The following is a 21,764-nucleotide window of genomic DNA, read 5'->3' as shown; positions in this document are numbered from 1 at the left end:
AATGCAAACCTAATGGAAGATCTATTAGAGAAAGACTGGGCTAAGTGAGGAAGGAACTTAATTTCAATGGTTATGGACAGGAGCCAAAAGTGATACGAGTATTTCAAGGTAAGGGGGAGGCACAGGCGGGAACAAGAACACACGTGTGCATGCGTGCGTGCATGTGCTGTGTGCACACGGCCTCGAGCCAGTGCTCAGGCCATGGAGATTTCAGGCCAAATGGCCTGGGTCAACAGGCAGCGGGGTCTTGCCCAGGTGGACCGGCTGGGGAAGGGAAAATCCCTAAACCACCTGGGTTTGGCGCTCCAGAAGCAGAGGATCTGATTACCGAGCACACATGTATTAGATACCTGCTGTATGCCAGGGGTTTTGCTTGGCGCTGAAGGTACATCAGTGAAAAAAACAAAACCCCTGCCTTCATGGAGACCCAGCCAATAAACAAATATGTAAAGATATTCAATATGTCAGATGGTGAGAAGTATATGGAGAAAGAAATATGAGAGAAGGAGTGCTGGGAGGGGGCAGGATGCATGGTTACAGGGGGTGGCGTGGAAAGGCCTCTCTGAGAGAACACCTGAAGGAGGGAACCTGTTGACACCTGAGGGAAATGTGATGGGAGTGAGGACCGCAAGTGCAAAGGCCCTGGGGTGGGAGTGGGACTGGCAAGTCTGAGGAGGAAGAAGGAAGCCAGGGTGGCTGGAGCAGACTTGTGGGTAGAAATAAGGTCAGAGGTGACACGGATCAATGGAGCAGCCTTGTCTTTCCCCTGAGTGAGACAGGAGGTCTAAAGCAGCAGAGAGAGATCAGCTATGCATGCGGCAGGATCCCCTGCTACTGTGCTGACAGCAGACCATAGGGCCCAAGGGCTCTGAAGCTATTGCAACAATGCTACTGGAAAAGTCTCACAATTTAATGATTTACTGATGCAGCACAATCCCATATTTGTTCACAATATATGTAAATTTATACATAGAAAAGAATAAAAGAAATAAAACAATATGCTAACAACATTTCATTTCATATTTTTCCTACACGCATATTTATATTTACTGGTAGGATTATAGGCGATTTTAATTTCTTTGTTTGCATTTTTCTGAATTTCCCTGTTTTGAACAATAGCCTGGTGTTATTTTTACAATCACAAAGTTATTAAAAACAAAACAAAAGGGCAGATTAGGCTGGGATATCGAGATTTCCTGAGTTGTGGCACTGACATATTTTTTTCCATTTTGTAAGAAATGTGTGAGGTGCCGTAAAAGACTTTGGTATTTTTTAGTCTAGTCTGACGTTTCAGGGAAGGTCTAGCAAAGGTTCCCTCCGCCAGGTGGCTTGGTTTCTGGCCTTGGCTGAGTGGTGGTGTTTTGATGTGGGAGCACAGACCGGGCTGTCACACTCCAGAGCCCTCAGGGAGCTTCTCCTGGCACTGTGCTCCCATGGGGGGCTCAGAGAGCTCAGAAGGGGGAAAGAAATCCGGGCCAAAATGGAAGGAAAATGGAAGCCCAGAGAGGTTAAGCAGAGGACAGAGCAGGGGCCAGCAAACCTGGCCTGCAGGCCGAGTCTGGCCTGATGCTTGGCACTGTGTGTAGTTTGGGGACACGGCCACACCAGCTTACCTGTCATTTATGACTGCTTCTATCTTACAAATCAGAGTTGAAAAAACAACTGTGGCAAGCCTGCTTGGCCTCCGCTCCTGTCCCCTCCCCATCTGACTGCTGGGAGGGAAGGCACGGCACAGCATTTGTTAACTTTTTATATCAGACACAGAAGTAGAAGGATGCAGCCCCATCATCCAGCTTCAGTAACCACACCATTCTGCTGTTCCTGTGCCATGGGCTGTCTGCCCTCCTCCACTGATTTCCTGGAGGATTTTAAAGCAACCTGCAGGAACCACATAATTTCACCTGTGACTACAGCTCAGTGTGCATCTCTAGTGGACAGAGATGTCCCCTGTCCCTGGTTAATCTCCAGGGACTGGGTGAAGGTACCCTAGTCCGAAGCTGGAGGCCCCGGAGCGGGGCAGCAATTCCAGGCAGGGCTGGTGTGTGGGGGGGTGGTTTTACAGTCTCTACTCTGGTGGGCAGGGAGGTCCCAAGGTCTACGCTCGGAGGGTGAAGAACCAGCAAGTTCCTCTGCTTCCAGATCTGATCTATGTTCTTCTACTGAGATTTATCTGTAATAAAGTTAACCTTTGAGCTTCCATCTCTCAGACACTCATCTTTTTCTCAGCTGGATCCAAGAACAGGGTATGAACACTTACTATGACCAAAAAAAACCCCAATGATAACACAACCAATTCTCCCCCAAATTTATATATTTGAGAACATGTTAATATATGAACTGGGTTGCCAATTTAGCAAGAGAAACACAAACAAGAGCAGAGTTTCAACTACACCTTCATCCCCTTCCAAACATAAAAAGGTTTCCAGAAACATAAATGGACCCCCCTCCGGAGTATTTTTCTGTACCTGGTTCCGGGCCTCGCTTCCGTGGCTGGCCGGCACAGGGCTCCAGCGTGGGGAGCTGGCTGGGAAAGCGAGGGGTGCCTCCAGCGCAGCCCTGGGTCAGAGCGGCCTTCCTGTGCAGGTGACTGGTGCAGCCCTGAGCCGAGGGCCTGCGCGGGTGCTCCCCTGCCTCCCCCACGCTGAAGCACCCACCTGGGGCTCTGGCGCCCCACTTCCAAAAGCTTGATTATTCCAGACCAGGCTCCCTCGCCCTACCCAGTCCATAGATACTCACCCTCCAAATGACTGTTTTCCTTCACTCTGAATGAAACAGAAGCCTACTCCAAATACAGTTTTTCAAGTGTCGAAGTTGTTTTTCCGCATTCACCTGACAGGCCTCACACATGACACTCCAGCAGTAAAACACAATTTTGCAGTAAGACTTGGGTGTTTCTTCTTCCTGCTCTCTACACAGGGGTCTAACAATACTGTTAAAGGAAATGCTATTTTCTAACGCACAGCTCGCACTCTGAGCCAACCCATGTTCTGTGCACTTATGTTCCTGATTTAATCCGTACCTGAGCACAGTGAGGTAGGTGTATTATCCCCAGATTATAGAGGAGAAAACTGAGGCATGGGGAGGGGAAAGTCTGGTGAGTGGCAGAGCAGGGCTGTGCCCAAAGGATGGGTGCTGTGGCTGAGGCCTTGCTATATGCCAGGGCAGGGAGAGGCCAGCACCATGGGGCAGTGAGCAGGGCAGGGGTGAGGCCAGGCTGGTTCCATGGGTCTGCAGGCTGCAGTGAGGAGTCTGGATTGATTCTAAGAGCCATGGGTCCCAGAGGAGTCTTAGCAGGGGTGAGGTCACTCAAGCTGCCTTTTTGTAGGGATGACTCTGGTCACTGCGTGAGATGGATCTTAGAGACAAGATGGAGCACAGGGTGGCTGGGAAAGGGTGAGAGGTAGTGTCCCATGGACTGAGGGGCCCAGGAACACCTGGGTTTCTGACCACTGCAACCTGAAAACTTTTAGTCTAGAAGGTTCTTTCTATATTCATGTTACACTAACAAAGTCTCCTAGGTGGAGGTAGGGCTGGGCTTATGAATGACAAGGACATGGTCAGGGAGAGTCCCTGGACCCAGGGACAAAGGCTGTATGCACTGAGTTTGGGTGGGTCCATAAGAGAGATGGACCCAAACCCAGACCCACCCACTCAGAACAAACACCGACGTCTTCAGAGTGGTCCTCCTCCCACTGCCTCCCGGAACTCACCACACTCGGTCTGCTCAGTCACCCTGGCCACCATGGCCCCTCGGCCACGAGCCAGCTCAGGCCACCACCTGGAACCTGCTCACTTGTAGGTCGCTTCCAGGGGGGCCTTCCAAGCATGCTAATTAAAATTATAGTCCCCTCCACCTCAGCTTCACTCCCCTCCTTTGCCAGCTTTATTTTTCTCCACAGAATACATACTACCCTCTAGAATTTGTTTCTTTTCTCTATTGTTTGTCTCCTCCTACTAGAATGGGGGTTCCAAAACATTTCTCTTCTGTTTTGTTGGCAGCTGCAGCCCCCAGGGCCTGGCACCTAGCAGGTGCTCAGTGAATGAATGCACAAAAGAAGGGATGGGCGTGAACGAAGAAATGAATGGTGGTCTGAAAGGTAGAGCCTGCAGAGTGCCGCAGTAGTGGAAACACTCTCTCAGCCAAGGGCTAAGACGCACCCACAGAGACCTAATGAAGGGACAAACAGATCTCCAGCTCTTGACAACGGCCCTGGCACGGGCAGGTGTCTTCCTATTTTACAGCAGAAGTTGGCCAGACTGTGTGTGGGCTGCATTTGCTCCTTGGAGACACTGGTCAGTGTAGTCCTCCCGGCACAGCTGTGGTACAGAGGACAGGCTGCCCTCACCTACGAGGGGCCAGACCCAAGGAAGTGTTGTGGCAACTTGGAACCTTCTAGAATCTCATTAAAATGGTTTCCCAGAGAGGCTAACACAGCCCTGCAGTGCGCTAAGGGTCTATGGGCAGGGAGATAGGCAGGAAAATCACTGAAAACAGAGACATCTGGAAAAGTGTGGTCGACAAACCCAAGTCTTTGTCTCTGCTCACAACAGGAGAGTCCTCAATAGCTTCAAACTATTACTCTTAATTGCTCTCACTTTGAAGAGTTGAAAGAAATAAAAGCAACAGAAAACAGCTTTGAGTTTCTCTGAGTAAGTCAAGCAGAACCCAAATGAAGCCAGAATTAGCTGCGTTTCCTGATTTTGCAATAATCGGTTGAGTTGCGGTAGCTATAGAAAGTCTCCCGATATGCACATGCATGGCGTGAGCATTTTACCTGAATCTTAAAAAGGTCCCAGCCACCAGCAACTCAAACCCCCTCCTTTCCAAACAGGAAGCACTAATAAAAGGTAACAGGAAAAAACAGGACAATGACATGTGAGGCATTTTGCAACAGGCCCCCAGGGTCAATCTTGGCAATAATTCATTGTCAAGATTCAGAACTAATGGTGAGGCAGCAGCTTGGACCTGCAGGGCAGATGTCTCCACTAAAGCCTGGTCAGCTCTGGAGGGAAGACACCAGAGCCTCCGATGACCCCAGTGACTCCAGATGGATGTGTTTGTAACCAGACACGCTGTTCCTTCTGCACTAAACACAGGCCCTGAACCTCAGCCAAGACATATTCCACTGTCACCTTATTAACATCCAGAGTCAAATCTCTCCATTGCTAAATATGCTTTCACCGTCACATCTGAAAAACAGCTACCACCACACGGCCTGCCCAAGGGGGAGGGGGGGCCTTATAAGCAGGACTCAGCCTGGGTGGGCAGCTCCCACATCGATGGCCAAGGCCCACCCTTGGGACTAAGTGGAATCTGACAAAACAAGTTTCCTCCCCAACTTCTTTCTTAGATTGGGGCCCACCCAGACCTGTTGCATCAGCTTCTCCGTGGCCTGGAGCTTTCCAGGTGATTCTAATGTTCACTGAAGTTTCTGAGCCACTGGCCTGGCCTACTCCAAAAGGTAGAAATGAAGAGACAGGACAGGAATGTGGAAAACTGAGTTAACACAGTAGGGTGTAGCCGTTCTGGAGGGAGGACAGGTGGGAGAGGGCAGCTCAGGACAGCCTGTGGGGAGCAGCTGGAGGAATCTGTCTCCCTGAGTAACAGGAGGTGAAGACAGAAACAGTCTGGGGTCCCAGAGGGCCCAGTGTGGTGCTCCAGTTAGGTGAGAAGAGAACCCATCTTCACCTACTTTGTATGCTGGAGTAAGACTGCCCACAGGAGTGACACGTGAGGGGAAGGAGGATAAGCGGCTGGGGCCAGAGGCAAAAGCAGTTACACAAGTACACGGTGGGCATGCTTGGTTTCCCACTAGGTGAACTTGAGGCCACGGCACAGGTGACAGGCTTGGACATGGGGGGCAGGAATGGCGGTTCTTTTCTAATGTCACCGGCGTTTTCAGCTGTCCCCAGGTTGAGACATTTTCAGTCCCTACTTGTCTCTTGAAGATGGAAATTCATGTAAGCCTTTTCTTGCTTTCCGCTGGGCCGGCTGACAGCTGCACCTCTCAGGCTCGGGCAAGACTGTGAGGATCCTCTGTGTCCCCACAACGCTCCTGGTTGAGACCGGTGAGCAAGGACAGGTGGTTTCACGGGGACCTGCTAAGTCCTATGTGCTGAAAGCATCCCAGCCACGACCTTTTCAGAAGTGGCGATGGGTTGCTCCTCATACTTTGATTAGTTGTGTGAAATACTGGCTCACAACCCAATAATACCACACAAACGCATGAATTGCCTATTTTGTGCCAGCACCATGCCAAGACCGAGAAGAGAAAAAAGTTATGTGCTACAGGGTCTGGCTTCTTACATTTGTAGTTAGGGAGACAAACAACAACAAACCCAGAAACTACGGAATGTACAATATTATATCACAAGATGTTAACTTCACAAGTAATTAAAAAAAAAGTTAAAGAAGTGAGAAAGCAGGGGAGCTGGTACCTATGCACTTGTCTATTTTTGTTGGGGAAACCCCTGATGATCACACACGTATGTGAATGCATCAAGCCTGGGGGTGCAGAGACTGGCAGGAAAACATGCAGACCCAGATCGCAGCTGGGCGAAATGCACGAAACTGAAGTCTTACTCTCCCGTGGAACTGTCTTAGGTCTTTGTGTCATGCCTTCAGCTGTAAAGTAAGGGAAAGAGGGGGTGAAGGCAAGGCACCCTGCTTATTCTCCTGGTGGGTTTAGGAGCTGGCCTCCTGGACCACTTTGCTCAGAGGCAGAGGACACATGGAATGCCAGGACCTGCCCTGCCTGGCTGCCGACAAGTCCTGTCTGCTCTGCCTGCAGCCTTCCTCGGCCAGTGCTCTCCTGCGTGCCTACGAGTTGCCCTGCTAAGTGCATTCGGTGTTCGTGAAGGCACGGTCTGCACCTGGACACAGAAATGCAGGCAGGAGTCGTAGCCAAGTCAAGGTGGGGAGGAATGCCTGCCCACCCGCTGCCCACTGCTGTAGAAGCTCATAAGAAACGGGCCAGCAGCAAGAAAAAATGAAACAACCTTTAAGCAAAATGGCAAAGCCCCCTCCCCCAATAGTCTCTGGCAGAAATCCAGAGAAGTTTCTTTCCCGTGTCTTTCTGAGGTCTTGTTCCCACACTGCCTCTGACCCGGTGAGCTCTGGTATCCTGAGAGAAGCTAGGTGGGGAAGTGGGGCCACATGGGAAGGAGGAAATGAAGGCAAACCCCAGCAGCAGTGTGACAAACGCACCCCCTGGCTCACCTTCAAAGCTGGACCACAGGACCGTGTTTGGAACTCGGTCGTAACCAGTATCCGTGATGAACAATTACCTCAAAGGCTTTCACCAGTTCCTCATCTCTCTAACAAAGTCCTTGATTACTGACTCTTGGCACTGGAGTTGGGGACAGGCAGCACTGGAAAGCTACAGCTGACCTCCAGCTCTCCTGTTCCGCCAAAAATACCCCCATGAGTCTAACTTTCTCAGCCCTGTTTACCTTTCGCCCCAGTCTTCCTGAGATAGAGCTGACATATGATTCTGTACTAGTTTCTAGTGTTCAACACAATGACTTGCTGTCAAAATCCCGAAACCGTCCCAGGTTAACACCCACTTAGCGAAGATGGAATAAGGATCATGTTTACCCTCTCGCCTGACACGCTGAGAACAGATCCATGAAACACGGCTTTTAGACATGGGGCATCAGCAGCTCGGGACAGTGATTGTCGAGAGAGGTGAAGCCTGCTGCGTGAGGCCTCTGGTTCACCTGGGCTCTGGGGCTTCTCCCTGGGTTGGGAAGAGGGAGTTTGGGGGCCGGGGAGCCCACAGTGGCTGGGGTCCATGGACCTGAGTCCTGGAAAGGAGATATCTGCAGGGAGGCGCCCCCGCCAAGTCTGTAGCTGAGTACTGATGAGGGCATTCACAGGAGGAAATTACCCAGAGCTGAGGAAAGAACCACCGAAAGGGGAAGACAGAACAATTCCTGAGGCTCATGCAAAGCTGGGCACAGTTTGCATTCCCACCTTCAAGAGTGAAAAAGCTTGTAAATCATAGGGCATGGAGTGGAGAAGATTATAGCTTCAGAAGCGGGGATAATTAGCTCTACATTAGAGGCTGCCCTAGTCCCTCGGAACAGAGCTTAAAAGCAAGGCTCAAAAGCACCAAACTGTATGTAAGTGACCTAGCGACATCCCAGAACAAAGCTTAAGCTATATTTATAGGAATAAAAAAAATATCCAGTATCCGAAAAGGCAAAATTCACAAAATTGATAGCTAATTAAAAATATCAGGAATGCCAAGAAACAGGAAAATGCAATCTACAAATCTATTTTATAGATCTTTATAGAGGAGAAAAATCAGTCAGTAGAAGTAGAACCGGAAACAACACAGAAGACAGAATTCGTAGACGACCACGTCGGAACATCTACTATGACTATACTTCCAAGCACGGGTGTTAAGGAGAGATACAGAGGACATAAGAAAGACTCCAATCAAACTCTGAGCTAAACTCCCCAAGACGCTCAAACCATCCACCCAACTGCCCCAGTCAGAGGCGTAATCTGCTCCCATCTGACTGTCTATGAGGGCTCTGTGCTTCTCACTTGCCAGTTCCCTTCACTGAGGCTGCTTTTCATCTCCTTCCACAGACAGCAGGAATTTCAGCAGCGGGCTTCAAATGGAATCTCTCTGCAGGAAAGAATGGGTGAGGTCTGGTAAAACGTGCTACATAGAGAAAATGTGCCACCTCTGTGGAAGGTTCTGGGGTCAGGCCCACCCACCAGCTCCCACAGCAGCACACCTGGCCAGGAGGGAGGCCCCAAGGGCAGGAGAGCTGTGGGGAAGATCTGCAGCCGCATAAACTCACCTTGCAGTAAAATGTGAAGATGGGGCTGCACGTCATTGGTTTTAAAAGAGCATCAGGGTAAAACGTTATTAAAGCCTTATCAGGCCACTAACCTGACGCTTGGGGGTTTTGGGGGGTCCCCAGTGAGTACCTGGTGTCAGCATCACTGTTTCCAGACCCCACCTGTCTGCACACACTCTGAACTTCTAACAGCCCTGATAGTAACGCGTGGGGAGAGAGAAGTGGAGTCGGGGAGACAAAACCCATCCCCGTGTTAGCACCAGGGCGTTTCTGCCAAAATTTCATATAAGTTAGCAGAGCTGGTTATTTGTAGGCAGTAAAGAATGATAAAGGAAAAGAAATAAAAAGTAAGTAGACAATGCCCTTTATCCAGGAGAGCTCCTTAGGCTGGGAGCCACTAAGCCCCACTCGGTGGACGGCTGAGAGTGTGGGGAATGGCTGGCTGTGTCCTCAGCTATCAAGAACCTTCCATCTCCTCTGTTTCCCTGAGAAGTGCTTGCATGCGGATGACAGTGGCTGGAGAACCGTTACTTTCATTTGTGTGATGCAGGACCATCCACATGGGGCTTGCACCTGTTACCTCATTGGATCCTCCTGATAGACTTTTTCATGTGGCGCCATCCACATTTCAAAGGCAGGGGGAGTTCACTGCAGAAGCATCAAATAGCTGGATAAAGCCCATGTAAGCCTCTGCTTCCAGAGTCCATATACGTAGAACAACAGGCCTTCTAACCCCAGGTCCAGCATTCCCAGATGGGAGGGAGGGGCAAGGCAACTGGGAGCAGGAGATAAGAAGTCCCTTTTCCTCTTCCCACTGCCCATATTACTTCCTGACATGCTGGCTTTCCCTCTGAGGAGCAAGGAGAGTCCTTGGAAGGAGGAGGGAGACACAGAGACCAGGAGTGGTGACTAAGAATGAGCACCCCCCAATCAGGAACATACCTGCGAATTTGCCCACCCTGGATCCCATGTACAGTGGAGGGTCTGTGGAGGGTGCTGAGGGGAGGAAGAGGGTCTCTGAGTCCAGTGTCTCTGCTACTTTCCTCAGGAACCTGGGCGTGGGCATTCCCTTAGAAGCCACACACCCTCATCTTCCTCCCTGAAAATACACTGCCCACCCCAGGCAAGGAGCTGGAAAACCAAGACAAAGTTGATGAAATCACGAGCAATCTCTTCTTCGCATTGGGGGATGGCGAAGCCAAGGCACGCAAGCGCTGTCCACAACTGTAGAACAGTATGGAGCACGTACAATGAATAACCTCAGAGTTAGTTTGTTCCCAATAAAAGCAGTCAGTTGTGCTAATGAGTTATTGCCAAATGCTTTGATACCATATTCCAAGATGGAGGTTCAAAATAATGTTCTCTTTTTGTAAATTCTGAAGTGACAAGGAGACAATTGTGCTACATGAGCAAGACAAACTGAGTTCAACATTGTAATCAACTGAAGCTTAGAACCAAACTGTCTAACAATGTACATTGTAATTATTGTGCTGAAGACAAGGACTCCCAAGTGGGAAACAGTTGTCATGAGTAACCACCACTACAGAGTTTGGCATTTCATTTATTTGGCTAACTCAGGATTTTCGTTTCTGCCTCCATCAGTTTTCCAGGATCTAGAAACAGCATCCCATCAACAGTTTTCCCTAACACCATGTAGGATTCATTCCACACCAAGACTGGGGTTTATGAATACTGGCACTAACAGAGGGCTGGGGTCTGGTTCCCCAAAGTCGGAATTCTCTGGGCTCACTGGGATGAGGTTGCCCCCCACCTCACTTTCTGGAGCCTAGCCCTGTTCCCCCATCTCTCCCACTGTCCAGAAGACAGCCCCCCTGAGACACGCCCGCAGGGGCTCCAGGCCTCCAGTGCCCTGAGGACTGGGGCTCCTTCCCTCAGGTCGGTGAGGACCACACACAGTTGTGGTAGGCCACAAAGGATTCATGTGGGAGCAGCAAAAGGGCAGGAAACAGGACAGGGCAGCGCTGTCCTAGGGCAGCTGGAGCCAGAGGACAGATCCACCATATGCCCATGCTTCGGCTCCTGGTTTGAGAAACAAGCTTTCTGCAGAAGCCACTCTGGGGTGCAGCCAGGTAAGTATGGGCTGATGAATGGCAGAGCTGTCTTTGATGCATTTGGAGTGTCAGAGGAAGAGAAAATGGACTTCAGCACATGCTCAACCTTCAAATTCCATCTTCCAGTCCCTCACACTGTGTGCACCCGGACTTCCTCCCATCATTACCTGTAGCCTGGGGGCCTTCTCTCCCCTGAGTCATCTTTGCTTTCCAAACCACCCTCCCGGGTCACCATTCTGGCTCCACAGCTAGTGGTCAGCGCCTTCAGCCTCCCACAGCACCCTGCAGCCCTGTACACACGTCCCACTAGCACCCCCACACGACTGGGCCCCAAGCCCAGTAGCCCTCTGCCTGCCCTTCACTTCCTCCCTCAGCTCCTGCCTCTCTCCCACATCCCCCCACCATCTTCCCCTGGAGAAGCCCTCACATGGCCTCTGTTCTTAAGCCCTGAACCTTGTCATTCTCAACAAATAATCTGCCACGTAGCTAAGAGCAGGACAACTCTGAATAAACTCTGAACAACCCCCCAGGCCTCAGTGTACCTCAGAACCTTCCCCATTCACCTCCTCCTCCCTCTGAAGGGTAGGTTTCTCCCCGTCCATCAAGGTGGGCCCTCATCCCCTCCCGGCTCTTCTGCAGGGGTCACTTATCAATTGTCCCCTGCAATCCCTTGGGTTTTATCTCTTCTCTCTCCCTTACTCTCCCCTCGCGGTGCCCCATCCAACATAAAACTGAGCGAAGTGTTCCCATGACTCTGATAACCACTTAAGACATACCCCTTTCCTGGCTCTTCACCAGAGCCCTCACTTACCTGCCCGCCCACCCCTCCAGGTTTATCTTGGTTCTGCTGCACAATGGAATGCCTTCACAGGTTGGTAGGGAAGGGATGCTTCCACAGAGGAGAGATTTTCCTTAGGGGTCCTCTGAACGTGGCCTGTCATTTCATGTTATTTCCTTCTTATGCTCATGAAACCCACACTGACCAAAATCAAAAAGCACTGTAAATGGGCAGCCCCTCCTGTTGGGAGGATCCACTCCTCCCAACCTCCTGGGTCCCCAGCGGCCTTGTGGTCAGGCAGCCGTGTGGCTGGGTTCTGGCCACAGCCTGTGGGTAGTGGTCTGACGTCCACTGCCAGGCCTGGCCCATGAAACTCCCACTTTATCCTCACTCTCGTGTGTTAAAGATGGCAGAGTCCCATTGGCAGGGTCTCCCTGGTGCCTGCGTGAGCCTGGCCAACCAGAACAGCCAGATAACACCCTCTATTGCAGTTAAGCCCTAGGGTCTCAAGGTTCACCTGTCACAGCAAGTACCGATACCTCAACTATTACGCTCATCATCCCTCTTTCCAGCTTCTTCCCTTCCTATACCACACCTGGCATCCAGGCATAATCTTCCCTAGACTCAAACCCCTAGGGATATGGTTCTTTCACCTCTGGAGTGTGGGATGTCCCCAGGTAAAGGGCATAGGAGAGACACCTGCAAGTCCCAGAGTCAACCTGCACCCTTTCAGGTGTGGCCAAAGACAGCCACTGTCCCACCACATGTGAGTTGAATAAATTCTCATCAAGAGCAGGAGCAAGCCCACTTCAATCAGCTTGCTTTCCCATCTTTCTCAGCCTCCAAGGAACCCAGAGGGCCATCCCCTCATCTACATGTTTAAATATCAGAGCACAAAACAAGGAAATGCATTAATGTGTGTATGTTAACCAAAGGTTGACAGATGACATACAAGAGGGAAGGAAAGAGCACCACTTCCAGCCCAGCAGTCCTGCCAGTAGGCACGAAGACAAAACAGTGCTTCCCTGGCATCTGTGGCCAGCCTCTGGGCCTGGGTGCACTCAGGGCTGACGACACAGCCTCCCTCTACCAATGGCACCCCCTGTCCATAGGATGAACAGTCTTCACCTAGGCACCTGCATATTTGCATCAGCACAGAGCACAGGAGAGCCAGTTTTCAGGGGTGAGGGGCTCACTCTCCCACTGAAACCTGCCCCTGCACCTTCTCTGGGTGCCGAGCCCTGGGGATGTGAAGGGAAGGAGGCAGATGGAGTCCTGCCCGCAGCACGCTCTCCGGTTGAGTGGATGTCAACAGTCCCTACACCGGGGTGAGCGCAGAGCCTGGTGGGAACAAGGAGGAAGCCCGCACCCCATCAGGGGCAGAAGTCAAACCAGAGGTCTCTCACAGAGAGGGGTGGGAGCTGGCCGAAAGGGTGTGGGGCTCAGCCTCAGGAGCTATGTGAGTGAAGGCTGGAAGTGAGACAAAGGGGTGTCCTCAGACGGGTGGGAGCTGGCCCCACACAGCCATGGAGTCCAGAGCAAGTGGGACAGGCCATGGCACACATTTGTGAAGGGACAAGTCTGTGCACCCTGCAGTCCATGGGGGGGAAGTGAGACCCAGCAAAGGTGCACAGGTGTGAGGGGAGGTGCCGGTCGGCCTGGGAGAGGACCAATAAAGGAAGATGTGGGCAAACTCCAAAATCCAGGAGCAAGGCAAAGCATTCTTTCCGCGACTTCAGACAGCCAGTCCCCATGTTAGGCCCCCTCTAAACATCATGTGCTGTGTCTTTAAAGTTAAAAACCAGTCCAACCCCCATTTCCTCCCACTCCCCGCCTCTCCTCAGTGTGCCTCCAAGTCCTCCAAACAGCCTCTGGCTCTGGACCATCACTGCATTTTGCTAGATGCAGAAAATGGTTCCTGGCTAATTCTTGTTCTGATCTCCTGACAAGCTGCCACTCCCGCAAACATTTATTAAGCACCCACTATGTGCAGTCACTTTGTTAAGTGCTAAGGGTATTAAAAATGAACAAGAGAAGGTCCCTGACTCGAAGGACCCTGATCTGAGCAGAGGAGTGAAAAAGTTTAAGAAATGCTTGAAGCCCTGAACCTTGACCATAAACAGGGTCATAGGGCTCAGGGAATGGTTTTATGGAGTGAGGACCATTTGAGTTGGGTTTTGAAGACTGAAAAGGAACTCTACAGGTCCTTGCATAGGGGCCCCAAGCTAGGAAAGTCAGTGTGGAAGTATGGGTGGTTGGAATCTTGGGTGCTTGGAGAGGGTCTGGTGCCGCCATACTAGGTAGAAGTTGTGAAGCTGGGTCTTGGCATCTCATGGCAGGTTTGGAGATCACCACCTTGGAGGCCATGGAGCCCAGGCTGGGAGGGAAGGAGGAAACTGGGGCTTGGGGTGGAGGGCAGGGGACGGTGGATCTGAGAGAAACACTGTTCAGGTATAGTGTAGAGGGCAGACTAGAGATGAAGAGGCTGGTGTCAGGGGCAGGACCAGACATGCCCTGAACTACAGGACGGCTCTGCTCTTGGACCCTTCCCAGGTGCATCCATTCCCACAGTGGCCCATTCACATGCCAGTGACCCCAAGTTAGTGTCTCAGCACAGACCTCTGTCTTGAACTTGACCCCTGCACACCTGCTGCCCATCTGACATGCTACTCAGATGTTTAACAAACACCCCAGGCCCAGCCAGCCCAGAACTGGCCTCCTGGTCTCCATACGCCCCTGCCCACTTCACCCTCCATCTCCCACCTCAGTCAATGGTGATTTCATTCCTTCGGTTGCTCAGACCACAACTTGGTTTCTTCTACTTCACAGCGTCACATCAGCACTTCCTGCTGGTTCTACCAGCATAGAGTAGCTGATGCCTTTTGCCATCTCTGTGGCTACTACCCTGGCCTGTGCCAGCTTCATGTCTCAGCTAGAACGGTGCAATAGCTTTGTGATCTGTTTCCACTCTTGCCACACACGCTCCCACCCCCCTACTCAATCTATGCGCAACACTCATGCCAAAGTGATCCACTTAAACCTTAAGTCAGGTCATCAAGCTCAAAAGTTCTTCAACGGTTTCCTATTTCACCTAAAACAAAAGCCAAAGTTCTTAAAAAGGGCTTCAAGGGCCTACCCGATCTGACCCTCTTCACCTTACTGACCTTACCTCTTACTACTTGCTCCCTTGTCCACTTGGTTTCAGCCACATGGCCTTTCTGGCTGTTCCTCAAGCAAGCATGAAGGTGGACCCACTGTGACAAGGTCACCTGGGTAGCCAACCACATATACACTCACCTTGAAGAGCAGCTAATGTTTAAATATCCTACTCAGCAGAAGTAAAGCACCATCATGTCATCTGGTAACTTTGGAGGTCTTTCTTGGTTAACTGCTGGTGACCCAGGTCTCCTCATTGCTCTGCCTAAACAACTGATTTTCTAAATGTGAAGGCAGAACTTGACACTTAGGCTCATTGCATTTCATCATTCTTTTCAACTGTTTCCAGCCTATCATGATCTTTGGGATTTTAATTCTGGGCCCGTGGAGAGGTTTTCCTTGCAGACATGCTTCACAGGCCAACTTCCTAACATGCCTTCTAAGTCTCCACGCGAATCCCCCACTGAGACTCAGAGCAGAACAGGCAGAGCACAGTCCTGCGTCCTGTGTCTGGATCTCTCCAGACTAAGGGTGATTCCCATGAATGCTCTTCAGGAACAGCTTTCAAGTGAGCTACCTCTCCCATCACGTAGCATGTGAATATCTGCATTGCTTGTCTTGTTGACATTACCCAAGTGCACAACTGGCTCAGCTCAGCGTACCATGGTGGGGCTGTCATGCCTGCACTGAAATAGGGGCATGCCTGCTTCAAAGAGCTCCCACCCCCGCTGGGGAGTGAAAGTGAGCACTTGTGAGAAAACACTCAGAAATATGAGGCCAAATATGGTCAATGCCAAAGAATGACACAGATCTTTTCAGTAAACATGTGAATGGACCTCTAAGCAATTATTCACTCAACAAACCTTTATAATAGCAGAGCAACAACAAAGATGGCCCTTGTGAGCCTACCTCATGCCTGGTCTGTGCACTCTGTTATTGTCTTGAAGCCTCACAACTATCCCCGTGAGGTCCATGTTATTGTCCTTGTATGAGAGAGGAAATAGGCTCAGAAAGGATAAGAAATGTGCTAAAGGTCACACATCTAGTACATGGTGTTGAGCCCAGGGGGGTCTACCTCTGAAACCCAGGATACTCTGAGCTGCCCCAAGGCCCATTCATGGTTCTATCACTGGGGTTGCCACGGCCCATGAGAAATAGGCCTTGCTCTTAGGGGATGACCTGAGATCCATACGAAGGGCAGATGCCAAGCCTGCCATCTTGGAGCCCCGTGGAATAGGATGATGGGTCTGGCTTGGCAGAACTTCCAGTTGGGTCTACTCTCGCCGCAGGGTGGAATCCCAAAGCCAGACCCAGGCATGCCAGGACATGGGAAGGGCAGAGTGCCTTACATTTACCCCATGGCGGGCAGCACTGAGCCCCTACACATGGAGGAAGAGGGCTCCCTTGCCCCTTGGGGACACAGAAGGCAGGCCACGTCACCGTCATGGGTTTGGGTTTACTCCCCTGGGGCCGGAGCAACGCCGACTCCTCTCTGTCCCAAGTGGACACCAGCGAGGCCACCCTGCCCAGCAGTCACCAGACAGAGAGGCGGGGTCAGCAACACGTGCTGTGGGCCCAGTGTGGGGATGGCTGCTGCATGCCGATTGTTCATGAAACCAACCGTGAGAAAAGAATAAGAAGGCAGGTTGAAGACCCAGGGTCAGCGGCCAGGGAAGCCGGGAGGGGAGCTGGAAAGGTGGGGAGGTCAAAGGAGGTGAAGGAAGGCACGCGGGAGGCAGCAGCGAGGACTTGAGGGTGAAGGAGCCTGCGGCAGAGTCAGTGCCTGAGACCAGCCGGCCCAGGTCGCCGACAGGGGTACCAGGGCAGCTAGGCCCCCGGGCACTACAGGGAGCGTGGATGAGAGGGTTATTTCTGCAGGACACCAGGAGTATAGATATTTCTGGAGACCGGGGCCCCCTTCTCAGCAGATGGGCCACCGGTAGCTCCAGTCCAGGCCGGCTTCAGCCTGGCTTTACACCATCTGTCCCACCGGGCCTGCTCGGCAAGCCCAGGGTGAAGAGACAGCCCTGCTTAGGAGAGGACTGTAGAATCTGCGGAGCCAAAGTGCTTTGTTCACTTCTTACAGAACCTCCTGGGTCAGGCACAGAGCAGGAACTGCCTCAACGGGAAGCTCGGGTTCAAACTCCGCAGAAAACCCGAGCTCCAAGCGCTGGTCTCTCAAAGGCCTGCCCCGTCTCCTGGAGGGAAGACAGCCTGAACTCTGCAACCCCCGGAATCTACCCCTATGGCTACGAGGGGGCCAGAGCCACTCAAGTACCTCAAAAGGGAATTGATAGAGAAACAGTGAAATGGTCCCAGGAAATACCCGTTTGGGGCTTGTCTTCAGTGGTTGCTGAGTGAGAAGCCAGGAGCCCGTTTCAGAGCGGGTCAGGGGCGCTATGGCTGCGGCCGGGCCTTCGAGGGCCATGGTGTGGGGCCAGCACTACACAGGCCACGGCTCTGCCCAGGAAAGAGTGGGATCCGGAGGAGCAAGGCCCCTGCCCACGGCTGCTTTGGGCCCTGCTCTGCCATTGCCCCTGGGAGGAGAGCAGAGCACCCCTGAGCCTCGGGGCCCTCAGGGCGTCCTCTCTGAGGAAACACACAAAGGGGTAAGGAAGCCATGTTCAGAGCAGAGGTGGGATTGTCACTGAGGTATAGGGCATGGAGGGCTTCTGGGCCAGAAGGAGGAAGGAGCCTGCCTAGATGTCCTCGAGGGAGAAGTGTTTGAAAGCATGTCTCCAGTGGCTGAGCTCTCAGGCCCCGGGAAGGCACAGACAGGCCCATTTGCCCTTTGAGTGTGTCTGTGGAACTGAGGAGAGCCCTCAGAGAGCTCAGCTGATTGGTTTCCCAGCACTGAGCCCAAGCCCTCAGCCTCCCTGATGATGCCTAAGCCCTTCTGGAGGGCGGGTAGCTGATGGGTCTAACCTGGCCGTCCCCAAGGGGTGCCTGTGTGACCTGGCTTGGCGTTCCTTTCGTCTTAGCTTCTTAAACTGCACTTTCAAGTGCACAAATGTTAATGCACACCATTTTACAGCTGCACACAACTGTGTAAGCACTCCCGAGATTAAGATATCAAACACCTCCGCCTCCCAGAGGCCTCCCTCTTGCTGCTTCCTGTCAATCTCCCTGCAGAAGCCCCGTGCTCTGCTTTCTGTCACCCTGGAGTAGTTTTGCCTGCCTTTGAACTTCCTAAAAGCAAAAATTGTACATACTCTTTTGTGTCTGGCTTCTTTCAAAAGATTTGTCTGTGAGATTCAGCTACACTTTTAAATGTGGCAGTCTTTTGCTCGTTTTCTCTGCTGGATAGTATTCCATCGTATGGACATACTATCCTTTATTTATCCATTCCACTGCTAATGCAGTGTTTCTAGTTTGGGGCCATCATAAGAAAGTTTCTGTAAGCATCTCTGCATATGTGTTTGAGTATCCTCGTATGTCTGCCTGGGGAAAAAAGTTCCCCTGGCTATAAATGTCTGGGAAGCCAGATTTTTCACTTCTAGACTGCATGGTAAGTGTTACTCATGCATCAGGTTCTTCGATCTTTTTTTTTTTTTTTAAGATTTTATTTATTTATTTGAGAGAGAGAATGAGATAGAGAGCATGAGAGGGGGGAGGGTCAGAAAGAGAGGCAGACTACCTGCTGAGCAGGGAGCCCGACGTGGGACTCGATCCCGGGACTCCAGGATCACGACCTGAGCCGAAGGCAGTCGCTCAACCAACTGAGCCACCCAGGCACCCAGGTTCTTCGATCTTAAGCAGCAGGATGAAGAACACACCCCTGGAAATTGGACCAAATGCACAAATGGAAGCTTACAAGCTGTTTGGGGAATGTTGATTCCTACAAGGCACAGGGGAGGGGCGTGGGTGTGTGTGTGTGAGCTTTGTGTGTGAGAGTGTGTGTCAGTGTGTGTATGAGTCCATACAGATTTGTGTGTGTGACTCTGTGAGCTCTGTGTGTTTGTATGTGTGTGGACTTAGAGTTATTGTGTGAGAGGGTCTCAGAATCTCCTGGGCAGTTTATCCAGAATTACTGTGAGAGAACCACTGGCCTGGAGCATTTAGGGAAAGGAGAGGAAATGACCAGAGATGAGACTAGAAAAACAGATGAGGGTCAAACTGCAAAGAGTGGTGAATGTCTTACCATAGCATTTGGATTTTATCCTGCGGTGACGGGAATCACCAGATGTGTTTAACAAACACCTAGTGGCACCACACACCATGCAGAAGGTGTGGCAAAGCCGGCTGTGTCACCTACCAGCACGTGAAGCCCCGCACCAGGCTGCGTGAAGTACAGTCTGCTAGTGGGGGTACTGGAGGGCAGGGCAGTGAAGGGCTAAGTCTATAGCAAACAGCCTGTTTTTATGTTCCGGCTCTGCCATTTATCAGCCAGGGGACCTTTCCGTGCCTCTATTTGTTCATCTCTAAGGTGGGGACATTCCTGGCTTTCTTATGCCAGGGTTGTTGAGAAAATTAAATGAGCAAGTACTTGAAAGTGCTGGCATATAGTGAGCATGCAGTACGCATTAGCTGAAATGATTCGTATGGCTAAATGCGGGGATTAATAGATGAAGGGTGTGTTGGCTCATGGGTGTACACATGGGATTTGCACTGACAAATGGCACACGCACACACAGTGAGCAAACAGTCCTGCACATACACAAACAGCCCACAGCGAACAGGGGTTTACAGGTCAAACATTCAAAGATGCTCCCAGCTCAGCCACTGCCCATAACTTACTCACTGGAAACCGAGTGCTTCTTCGTTACAGAAAGGAGACAGGAAATGACTAGACCCCTAATCATCCTTGCTTTAGGGACTTGCAGTTGGATGGGCTGCCCGGTTACCAAAGTCCTAGGAGGACTACAAATGGCCCACTAGAGCCAGCATCCTTCAGCTCTGCTTGCAGGGACACGGGGAATACTGCCTTCTCCTCTGGGACTGGGGAGACAAGAGCAGCAGTACCTAGGAGAGTCTGGGGGCAGTGGGCGCCGGCACGGGATTTCCATGAGAAGTGGGGAAAGCCTGCATCTGAGCCCTCCTTCACTGTCCATACAGTAAGGCGGTCTGCAGCCAGGCCTGGGACAGTCGATTTGAGGAGCTGTGAGGCAATTCTCACAGCACCGCAGTCTGAACAAAAACCCAACACAGTCCCCATCTTCCCCTCTTGAAAAGGGGCTCCCAGGCCAGGAGCCCAGCCCTGCCCCCTGCCCCGCCTGGTGAAACAGTCAGCAGGGTGGGAGAGGAAGCGTGTCTGAGAGAGTGATCTTACCTCCACATATAGCAAGGGGAAAATCCCAATCTTGTCTCCCAGCATGCCTTCTGCCCAGTTGTCATCCACTCTTCTGATAACGGTCAGGATCTCGTCCTGGGGTTGTCGCAGCCCATCATGTACACAGGCACGTGGACACACAACAAAACACACAACAAAAACAGAGACCAATCAGTATTGCAGGAGCTAAGAAAAGATCCTAAGCAATGATGCAAAGAATGGTTTATTATCCATTTTGGGATCTGACATACAAAAACAATCCGCCCTTACATCTTCACCCATGGTCTCCCTCTTTCTCTCTTATATATTGATTATAGCTGCAAACATCCTCAAATAGAAAAGTGTGGTAATTTACAATATGGCTAGTATTTTAAAATTCATGTTCCTATTATTTATTTACTGAAATAAAATTATTTTGAATAAAAATAAACTCAGCAAGTATAAAGCTTTTTAAGTTTCTGGCTCCATCCATGAACAAAAAATGACCCAATCCAATTCCATTTATTTAGAGTTGTGGGTACAAAAAGCTTTGGAGCGTTGGTGGTATAGTGGTGAGCATAGCTGCCTTCCAAAAAGCTTTGGATAACCCTCTTAAATTCTTTGGCAATGCAGACAATGCCAAGTATAGATGCACAAAGTGGAAACAGATGGAGCAAGGAAGAGGCATGAAGCACGGAGGAAGAGAAGCTTTCCGGGGAGACTGGCAGCCTGGCAGCTGTGAGAAAGGACATGCCCGGGATGCCTTCCTGGGTGCCTTCTCGGGTGCCAGGAGCTGCAGGGACACATGACAGAGGGTGCAGAGAGGAGGGTGGGAGAGAGAAAGCACTGAGCAGGGATGGAGAGCAAAAGGGGGAACCCACCAGGGAAGGGGACTGGAGAAGAGAGACAACACAGGCAGCAGCAAGTGTCCAGAGGGCCAGACAGGGATGCCACAGGCAAAGTGGCACCTACACCAGGAGTCTGTGGCAGGCCTCTGTTCCCTCCCCAATATCCAGCCTCCTCTCGGTATGTAGGGTGTGTAATGGAACCCCCGCATGGACTGTCTGCCAAACCACTGCCACCCCCTGCCCCACCAGATCAAACCCTCCCTGTCACCTGTCCCTCAACAATCTGCTAGGGAACCACCTGGCCCATCTGGAACTTCTGCTAAGGAGATGATGGCCAGCTTAATGGGGTAACCCCTACTGGATTTGAAGGTACCATCTGAGTCTTCAATACTTTAACGTGAAGCAATGAGTCTTCCAATGAGGAGCTGAGTTCTCTAAAGAGTCTTCAATACTTTATTGTGAAGCAATAATATGGGACTTGTAGGCCTCTCTCAGGTCAGAGGCACATTTTAGGCCAGCACATTTCATGAAATTATCAGAAAAGCTGGCTTCCCTGTGAGCTAAGGGACCACACAGTTTTGGGGTGTTTGTCTGGGTCAAGATAGAGTCATCTAATGGGAATGGGATATGCCTTTTAGAGAACACAGATAGGGAAAAGCAAGGATGAGTGTCTGCTGGGGGAAGCTCCCCGTGGTCTATTCCAAACCTCTCTTCACCTAAGGGGACAGATTAAAGTCTAGGAGCAATCATACCCCTCATTCCCAACCTCCCAACTTTAAAAGATTCCAAATAACAAAATGATCTGTGATTTTAGAGTATTTCTTCTCTCAATTGATACAAGCCAG

At 51.1% G+C, this 21,764-nt stretch overlaps 1 protein-coding gene across 4 annotated transcripts in view; it reads right to left on the bottom strand.

Moving 5' to 3' along the window:
- Nucleotides 1–21,764, bottom strand: part of SH3RF3 (SH3 domain containing ring finger 3) — a 394,367-nt gene that overhangs the window by 138,794 nt on the left and 233,809 nt on the right. For all 4 annotated transcript variants that reach the window (XR_010405756.1, XM_064572701.1, XM_064572700.1 and 1 more), the window contains exon 3: nucleotides 20,093–20,188. Coding sequence is in view for 3 of the 4 variants with exons in the window: in XM_064572701.1 (XP_064428771.1) it covers nucleotides 20,093–20,188 (96 nt within the window). In the remaining variant the exon portion in view is untranslated. The remainder of the gene's footprint in view (nucleotides 1–20,092; nucleotides 20,189–21,764) is intronic.

The sequence above is a fragment of the Mirounga angustirostris genome, unplaced genomic scaffold, assembly GCF_029215605.1.
Source record: "Mirounga angustirostris isolate CCGP_5_RB_7025 unplaced genomic scaffold, mMirAng1.0.hap1 SCAF_10, whole genome shotgun sequence".
NCBI classification, from domain to species: domain Eukaryota; kingdom Metazoa; phylum Chordata; class Mammalia; order Carnivora; family Phocidae; genus Mirounga; species Mirounga angustirostris.
This window is presented reverse-complemented; position numbering and strand designations above follow the sequence as displayed.